Source organism: Periplaneta americana, chromosome 7, assembly GCF_040183065.1.
Source record: "Periplaneta americana isolate PAMFEO1 chromosome 7, P.americana_PAMFEO1_priV1, whole genome shotgun sequence".
Taxonomy (NCBI): domain Eukaryota; kingdom Metazoa; phylum Arthropoda; class Insecta; order Blattodea; family Blattidae; genus Periplaneta; species Periplaneta americana.
The window spans coordinates 3,821,288-3,830,883 of record NC_091123.1 but is presented as its reverse complement, the minus strand read 5'-3'; the positions used below and the strand labels follow the sequence as shown (position 1 = coordinate 3,830,883).

At 34.5% G+C, this 9,596-nt stretch overlaps 1 protein-coding gene across 1 annotated transcript; it reads right to left on the bottom strand.

Annotated features, from left to right (window-relative positions):
• Positions 1 to 326: 326 nt before the first annotated feature.
• On the bottom strand, positions 327 to 9,378 carry LOC138702665 (cilia- and flagella-associated protein 58-like). The gene is made up of 4 exons (XM_069829993.1): positions 9,145 to 9,378; positions 4,925 to 5,149; positions 3,233 to 3,343; positions 327 to 458 (listed from the first exon to the last, which is right to left on the bottom strand). Exons 1-4 carry the CDS (start codon positions 9,331 to 9,333, stop codon positions 357 to 359), a joined length of 627 nt encoding a protein of 208 aa, XP_069686094.1. The 5' UTR covers positions 9,334 to 9,378; the 3' UTR covers positions 327 to 356.
• Between the last annotated feature and the right edge of the window lie 218 nt (positions 9,379 to 9,596).

Sequence of the window (9,596 nt, the reverse complement as noted above, 5' to 3'; positions counted from 1 at the left end):
GCAAATACGCACGATCTCGCACATAAATATCAGGAGGCGTTACTTTTCAAAACACACTCACAAGTAGGTGAAGTGGTGCTCACCTGGATGGGTGCCCGCTCCTGATGAAAATGTCTGCTTCTCTATATTGTCTCTCAGTTTAATGAAAACCACATTTCGTAACATTCACAATCACAAACAGATTATTTCATATCAGGATTCTAGAATTTGGGTTACAAATGTGAATATATCGCACTTCCCTGCATTTTTATAGTATGTTTTGAAAAGTGGACTAAGGACACATAAATGAAATCAATACCATAAATATAAGTTACATGTGAATTTATTGGGTACTGTACTGTGTCCAGAACATACATTCAGAGTCTTTTGATGGTTAAGTTTTTACACCCCCTGGGGTTGATAGGGGGTAAAGTAACACCACTGGTTTCCCTTTCTTTCATCTTCTGTTCACGTCGTTTCTGAAAATCAAAGAAATAAAATTTCTTAGATGGAAACTTCACTAAAATGTGACTTCATATTGGGTAGAAAACGACAGTTTAATCTGTAGGAAAATATTCACCTCGCCAGGTCAGAAGTGTACTACATTTTATTATTAATAATATTTCCTCCTATTCCCTGCTTCAATTGTATTGTATTGTATTGTATTGTATTGTATTGTATTGTATTGTATTGTATTCATTAACATTCCATGGTATTCATACATGCTTACAGCTAGAATATGGAACAAGTCAAAAAACTTAAAACTATTATAAAGTCTTAATTTATAGTCACAGTCTAGATGAAATATATACAGACGAGATTTACAATATAGTCTACTAGTACAACACAAAGTTTTAGTATCAATTTCATGAAGCGTTATTGAATGTCATGAATTCACCTACAGAATAGAAGGCGTGAGAAATTAGGTACTTCTTTAATTTGGCCCTTAATAATTTTATGTTTTGAGTTTCATTTTTTATATCGATAGGGAGGCTATTAAAAAATTTTGCTGCTTTTTGATAGCACGATAGACTTGCCGATGGAGGATGAAAGTCATTTTTTGACGTGTATTTATGCTATGAACTGTTGAATTTGTTACAAAGTCTTCACGATTACATACGAGGAAGACTATTAATGAAAAGATATACTGACAAGCCATGGGCATTATTTGTAGTTTTTTGAAAATAGTCCTACACGATAGCCTAGATTTGGCGCCTACTATTATTCTAATTACTCTTTTTTGTAATGGGAATATATTGTTACTATCTGTGGAATTTCCCCAGAATATTATTCCAAAACTCATTACCGAGTGGAAGTATGCAAAGTATATTGTTTTTAAGGTATTGATATTCACTATCTTTTGCATAGATCTAATAGCAAAACAAGCTGAATTTAGTTTGGGGGTAATTTCTTTAATATGATTTTTCCAATTTAACACATTATCGATTTTTAAGCCAAGAAATTTGGTTGTTGTTGTTTCTAATAGGGATCTATTATTAATTATTGCGCTAGAAATTTTGCGAGGTTGAATTTGGACAGTATTTAAATTGAATTATGTTAGTTTTGTTACAATTTAATACCAATTTATTGACTGAGAACCAGTCACATATTTTGAAGAGAATTTCCACTGTTTAAGATTGGAATGTGTTGGAGTTATTGGCTGTAAATACTATACTTGTGTAATCTGCAAATAATATGGGATGACGTACATCTTTTATTAGGGGGGCAAGATCATTTATAAACACTATAAAGAGTAGGGGACCTAATACCTCCTACATATGACAAAAATGAATAGCAAAGTGTTGCGATGTAGCAATATTGTGTCCTACAAATGACAGAAACAGAGAGAGATGGAGAAAGAAGTCGCCTCTCTATTAGATAAATATTGCTGCCATGTATTTTATAAGTAAATTCGAAAACATGGGATGTCGTTCAGGGCTGACACATGTATCTTATTAACATAGATTTTCAAGCAATGGAATACTGTGTGCCAAGCTCTAGACTGATAGCAGTGTCCAGGGATTTCCTGTCCCGTTCTTCCACAGCCGGCAAAACAAGGAAAACCTCCACTCCGAAAATACAATTATTAAGCAGTTACTATGCACATAAAAATGTTTAAACCGTTCTTACACAAACAAGTGACGTCAAAATCATGACTGATCATGGAATTGAGTTGAATTTAGCTTCCATGGTTAAATAATTTCAGTCACAACGTAAAATATGTTTATGCTCGACCATGCCGAAATGTAGTAATTATACACCTGGTAGCAGTCCTTTAATGCACGTCATTAAACTACACTTACTCATTAAAGTATAGGTGTTCAGCCAATGACAAGTCAGCTTTGTACCGTTATAAAACCGCAAGTATCGATTATTCTCGGATATGCAATCGAAAGAGAATTAGCGAAAAGTCACGGAGGCTGGAAATCCAATACTGTCGCAGAAGGTTATGTTCTGTTAGTATAATAATTGGAGTTAATTGTAAATAATATTCAAATAATTTCAATTTGTCATCTCGTTTTTCAATGTCTAATTTAATTTCAATGTTATATCAAAGTTAATATTTAATTTACTGTGTAGGTTCTTATACAAGGTCTATCTGTTCCTCGGAAAAAATCAATACTTTAGCGTCTGCGCACATTTCACATTTTACGAGGTATTGCTCAAGGTCAGTTAGATACAAATAAAATGAATAATTTCAAGTTAGAAATATGGTCGAGCATAAAAAGTCGTATGAAACTCGAATATAATGGTAATGAAGAAGCTTGTATGAAAATTACGAAACTCGCTTGCGCTCGCTTCATAAACGTCCATACTCGCTTCTTAATTACTATCATTATAGGCTCGTTGCATAATGAACTATTAAAATGCGGAGTAAAATAAATAAAAACATTGCATACTCTTAAGTACTCGCAGTATAGCCTAAAACAAACTTCAAAGTTACATGGAAATTCCCTGCTTTAAAATGCGAAATACACATATTGCAAATAAGTTTGAGGGAGAAATCCTTTTCTGAATTCACACACACCACTTCCTTTCCTTCACCCTTCTTCCATCGCCCCACTAATATGACACACTCAAATTTCAATAATTGCATTCATTACGACATTCCCTAGATTGGAAGAAACCAAATATAGTTTAATCCGTGAAATTGATGATTATGTCTTTTCTTTTGATATATGGGAGCTATAGGAGATCAAAGGAGCCATGGACCTATGAAGTTAGAAAATCAGAGATAAAGACTCAAACTTACTTGTGCGAAATACTGATACTTTTCGAGCTTTAGTTCTTCGTTTACTTTCTCCAAGTCGGATTTGTATTCTTTCGCCATTGCTTCATTCATGGACAGTTGGGCTGTCAAACACTGAAAACAATAAAGACAAAAACATATTTTATCAAATCACTGCCGTCACTACCACTTACTTACAACTTACTTACTTACAAATGGCTTTTAAGGAACCCGGAGGTTCATTGCCGCCCTCACATAAGCCCGCCATCGGTCCCTACCCTGAGCAAGATTAATCCAGTCTCTACCATCATATCGCACCTCCCTCAAATCCATTTTAATATTATCCTCCCATCTACGTCTCGGCCTACCCAAAGGTCTTTTCCCCTCCGGTCTCCCAACTAAAACTCTATATGCATTTCTGGATTCACCCATACATGCTACATGCCCTGCCCATCTCAAACGTCTGGATTTAATGTTCCTAATTATATCAGCTGAAGAATACAATGCGTGTAGTTCTCTGTTGTGTAACTTTCTCCATTCTCCTGTAACTTCATCCCTCTCAGCCCCAAATATTTTCCTAAGAACCTTATTCTCAAACACCCTTAACCTCTGTTCCTCTCTCAAAGTGAGAGTCCAAGTTTCACAACCATACAGAACAACCGGTAATATAACTGTTTTATAAATTCTAACTTTCAGAATTTTTGACAGCAGACTAGATGACAAAAGCTTCTCAACCGAATAATAACAGGCATTTCCCATATTTATTCTGCGTTTAATTTCCTCCCGAGTGTCATTTATATTTGTTATTGTTGCCCCAAGATATTTGAATTTTTCCGCCTCTTCGAAAGATATATCTCCAATTTTTATAGTTCCATTTCGTACAATATTCTGGTCACGAGACATAATCATATACTCAGTCTTTTCGGGATTTATATCCAACCCTATCTCTTTACTTGCTTCAAGTAGAATTTCCTTGTTTTCCCTAAACGTTTGTGGATTTTCTGCCAACACATGCACGTCATACGCATAGACAAGCAGCTGATGTAACCCGTACAATTCCAAACCCTCTCTGTTATCCTGAACTTTCCTAATGGCATATTCTAGAGGGAAGTTAAAAAGTAAAGGTGATAGTGCATCTCCCTGCTTTAGCCCACAGTGAATTGGAATAGCATCTGATAGAAACTGGCCTATACGGACTCTGTTGTATTTTTCGCTAGACACATTTGAATTAATCGAACTAGTTTCTTGGGAATACCAAATTCAATAAGAATATTATATAAAACGAGGGTACCACGAGAAAAACCTGCTGCAACGTCTCTTTTGTCCATCACAAATTTCATCACGACCTGGGTGGGGATCGAACCTGGGTCACCTGTGACAGTGTGCCAGAGTCACAGATGAGGTTAACTTTCTTAATACATCTGTACTTTTTATTTTACCTTTCAATCCCTCTCTGTTAAGCTGGTCACTTAAATTTAGCGTCACTTCCTTTTTATTAAAATACCCATTGCTAGTAAATCACATGATTCAGCTATTTGAACGTCCCTAATGATTAGGACATTCTCCTCACCCCATTGCTCAGCACAAGAATGAAGCTGGACACAATTTCGAAATATTGTGAGATTATTACATATTCACTAGCAATTGAAAAATCCCGGCAGCACCTCTTTCGACCAATTTCTTAAGCTGGTATTCTGAACAATATGAGTAACAAACCTTTATTTTCTTTCCTTTTTCTCGAACAGCATGTTGGGCTTCTTGGAGGCGGAGAACTAGGTCTGGTCCAGGCTGACGGGACAGGCGGTCCTTCAGACTTTTACATAAGTTCTGGGAGTCTTGTAGCTGGGCATCTCGTTCAGTTATTGTTTCTGATATCGCCAGTAATCTCTTTTGAAGAACTTGATTCTTCTGGATCAGGTCGAATGCAGGCGGATCTGTCCCCTGTGTTCAAAGGGAAAGAACAATAAATACACAACTATCAAAGTACTTGCATTTAATGTTATGTACCTCTTCATATACTGTAAAATAACAACTGTAGAGGTTCTCTAAGACGATATACCAGATTTTCAATGTTTTTTCGACAGGAAAAAGAAAAATCATGGAAGATAGAAACAACTGTAATTCAAGAATGAGTAAAGCCCTGTATGTTCTTGCGAGGGGTATGCTTGAAATCCCAACAGAGCTTTCCACGTCTGGTTTAAGATATAAAACATAAATTACAGCTATTTAAATTAAATAAAATTTGCTTTTAAAACACAATCACTTAGAGTTGTTTTACAATTAATATTATTAAGATGTAAGAATAATTCTGCAGACATTAAAAAATGAGTAATTTAAATAATCCTCTCAGTGAGTGGTTACATATTTTACAGACGGATCCTATTTAACAAATAATGCAGGTAAGCGTAGTGGTGCTGCTGCAATTGTTCGCTTTCTTCCTTCTGTAGATTCAAACACTTATTTATTGGCTTTTAAGGAACCCGGAGGTTCATTGTCGCCCTCACATAAGCCCGCCATTGGTACCTAACCTGAGCAAGGTTAATCCAGTCTCTACCATCGTATCCCACCTCCCTCAAATCCATTTTAATATTATCCTCCCATCTACGTCTCGGCCTCCCCAAAGGTCTTTTTCCCTCCGGCCTCCCAACTAACACTCTAAATACATTTCTGGATTCGCTCATACGTGCTACATGCCCTGGCCATCTCAAACGCCTGGATTTTATGTTCCTAATTATGTCAGGTGAAGAATACAATGCGTGCAGTTCTGTGTTGTTTGGGTCCAGGGAACATTCGTCTTTGATAGAAGAATAAATAGTTTAATATGCTACTTAATTTAAATTGTATTTAAATAATTAAAATGCTATCATTTTGGTCCAGACACCACTCATTTGGTGTAAATATAATTCGTTTAACTTTTTTCTGAATTGTTCTTTAATGCATCCTTTAATAAATCACTCCAAATTAATAGAGTTGATTGTGTAAAAATGTAAGAATTCATGATCTCCTATGCACTACTGCCATACAGTGAATAAATTTGTTTTTCTTCCTACTAAAAAAATAATATTTTGCATATAGCAGTTACGGAACAACGACACTATAATCTGAGGCGGCGGTGGAAATGTTTTGTATTGTTATTTTAAAACTCTTGTATATCCTTAAATATCTGTCCTATCAAAATTTTGCCTGGAATAAAACTTATCGGAAATCATTTTTAAGGAAACTTTTGTTATGTAACATTTTTCAAAAAAATCAATAATAAGCGAGATATTTCGGTTTGTTTAATTCAGGTCCCCTTATAAATAAAGTATTTTGAATGCTATATATCCTAAAATCTAAGTTGCAACGAACTTAATTTATATTCAATTTTCATCGAAATCCGTTCAGCCATTATCGCGTGAAAAGGTACCAAACATCCAGACAGACAGACAGACAGACAGACTTAAATATCAGTCCTATCATAATTTTGCCTGGGATAAAACTTATCGAAAATCATTTTTAAAGAAACGTTTGTTATGTAACATTTTAAACAAAAATCAGTAATAAGCGAGACATTTCGGTTTATTAAATTGAGGCCCCTTTACAATCCCCCTTTTAAATAAAGTATTTTGAATGCCATATAGCCTAAAATCTACGTTACAACGAACTTAATTTATGTACCAATTTTCACGGAAATCTGTTCAGCCATTATCGCGTGAAAAGGTAACAAACATCCAGACAGACAAACAGACAGACAGACAGACATACAAACAAAAATTAAAAAAAAAAAACGATTTTCGGTTTCAGGATGATTAATTATACATGTTAACACCAATTATTTTTGGAAAATCTAAAATTACAAGGAAAATTTCGCTTACAGATTTATTATTAGTATAAATGATTTTCAATTATAACCCATTCAAGTCGACCTAGGGTACCTCTCTTCCTACTCCCATTGGGCATCAAATTCATGATTTATTTTGTACCTTCCATGTGACATTCTCTGGATATATCCTGATCAGGAAAGCTCCTTACTTTCTCTTTCATCTAGGATTTTCCCCTCTTGTAAGTATTCACAGTATTCGATAATAGTTATTTATGGTACTTGTGAGGTAAGTGCATAAGTGCCATACGTAATTTTATCCATGACCATAACGAAATAGAAAAATACGTTACAAGAGCGGTATGTTGACGTTTTCATGTTCGAGGAAATGATTGAAAAAGCGAAATGTAGTTGAGCTGTTTTAATCTCCGAGAACATGAAAACAAACATACCGCTCGCGTATCGTACATTATTTTGTGCGAAGATCGTTTATTACATACATGAAAGACGAATTTCTAATTAGTTGCAATGAAATGTCCATGTTGGTTTCTGTTTAATGACGGCAACTTCGGAAAACCAAAATATCTTTCTTCAACATTGTTGCTATAAAATGTTTTCTGTGTTTACTATACTCCAGCAGGACGAGATATACGTCTGTCTTTTTTTTCCCCCAGTCTATAAATGCGATCTTAAAACAAACGGTAAGGTTATGTAATGATTTATTTTTCATTTTAATATTTTAACAATATTATTTATATAAAATATTGCAGTAATAACATCGGCATCTGGAATCTTGTTGATTTTTTCACGGCTTCCTCAAAGTTAGTTGTATAAGGAATGCAATAAGTTTCGTGGAGTAGTAGACTTTACTTAATTTTTGCAAATATTTAAAAACAATAATTAACAGTGCAATTTATGTGAAATTGTAGTGGTAAGTTTCCAATTTATAATTATTATTATTATTATGTTAAACGTTTCCAAAAATAATATGTTAAAAACCTAAAGCAGTAAAATGAATGTCGCGCTTAAGCGGTAAGAAGAGGGAAATTGTTACGTGTGTTACGTTGGGAATACTGAATGTGGTATTTCACACTTACCGCGTATTGGTTCTGTGCGGAAAACAAGCAAATACGCACGATCTCGCACAAAATTATGTTTTATAAAAGAAAATATGTTGAAAATAAGTCCTAATATAATCACATACCATGGCATGGATTTTAGAATCGATCCATGTACTAGGTAGGTCATGATGTAGGAGGCCATGATTAGTGAAGAATGGTATCTAAGGCTTTGGATAAATAACAAATTATAATTAATTATATAATTTTAATATATATTTTTTCATTTTAAACGTGTATTTTCATCTTTTTGAAGTTTCAGGGATTATTTAGAAGTGTTCACGTGACTAATGTGATTAAAATAATTTCACATTTTACTTCTGTAAACTTCAGAGGAATATTAAAACGAAATTAATTATCGTGTCTGTTTAGCTCAGTTGACTAACGCGTGTTGTTATAAAATTCTAAAAATTCTACAAACCCAACTTCGCAGGCTCAAGTCTCCACGCCTTCCAAAAGGTAAATTATTATAGATTAAAAAAAATACATAATAGATATGGATGCAATGCACAAATTACGACGTAGCAGATAGAGAAAAGAGAAGGAGATAGAGTGTATGTATATTTAAGAAACAGTAATAAAGTAGTAGAGGTAGTGACATCTAGTAACTAATATACTAACTTCTTGAGTAATAGTTCAATGGGAAAGTATAGGTGTGTGCCCGGGTACTAGGAAAATCCTAATGAACTGTGAGATAAAGTTCAAACTGTGAGGTAAAGTCTTCATCTCACTAGTGGAATAAAGTAATGTTGAATGAAAGCCTACTTTACAAACGCAAAAGTATTTAGTAAAGGCATGTTTTTCGTTATGGTCATGGATAATAAATTTTATCTCCATATTTTTCAGCATATCATATCCTACCAAATATGAATAAAATTCGTAAAAAGCCTTAGGTGTAAATTGAGAACAGAGACAGACAGACAGAATCGGAAAACAATGTTCTGTTACACAACGATAATAATTTTGAAAAAGATAATATGAAACAATACAGTGGACATATTTCACAAAGATGCTCTCACTTCTAGAATTCTCCACCGGTGGACATTGGTTTGAGTTTCCAACTGTTCTTCTAGGGCGCGGGATTTTGCTTTCTCTCTTGTCACGTCTCTTTCAAGATTCAGAATCTGGCGCCGCATGTCAGTTGTATTCGCGATGTTGTTGGTTTGGACGTTTTTCTCGTGTCTGAAAATATTTGAAAACGTTTTCATATAGTATACAGAGGGTGGCGAAAAAATGTATACACACTTTGACAGGAGATATCTATTTAATATATTTTAAAGTTGGACCGAAAAACAACAGAAATGTTTGAATGATGTTCTGTAAACAAATGAAAGTCACATATGTTATGCCAGCATTGCTGTGCGACAGGTCAATCAACAACAAAAAGGAGCCAAGATTATTGTTTGAACAGCGGAAAGCAATTTTGTAGTGTATTGGAGAACCGAGAATGTTTTAGAAAGTTCAACGGCAA

Excerpts from the sequence above, each read along its gene's own strand:
- LOC138702665 (XM_069829993.1), bottom strand. The coding sequence starts at position 9,333 with ATGAAAACGTTTTCAAATATTTTCAGACACGAGAAAAACGTCCAAACC. Across the intron at positions 3,344-4,924 it reads AAAAAGGAAAGAAAATAAAG|TGTTTGACAGCCCAACTGTC; the intron begins GTTTGTTACTCA and ends TATTGTTTTCAG. Across the intron at positions 459-3,232 it reads AGTATCAGTATTTCGCACAA|AAACGACGTGAACAGAAGAT; the intron begins GTAAGTTTGAGT and ends TTTGATTTTCAG.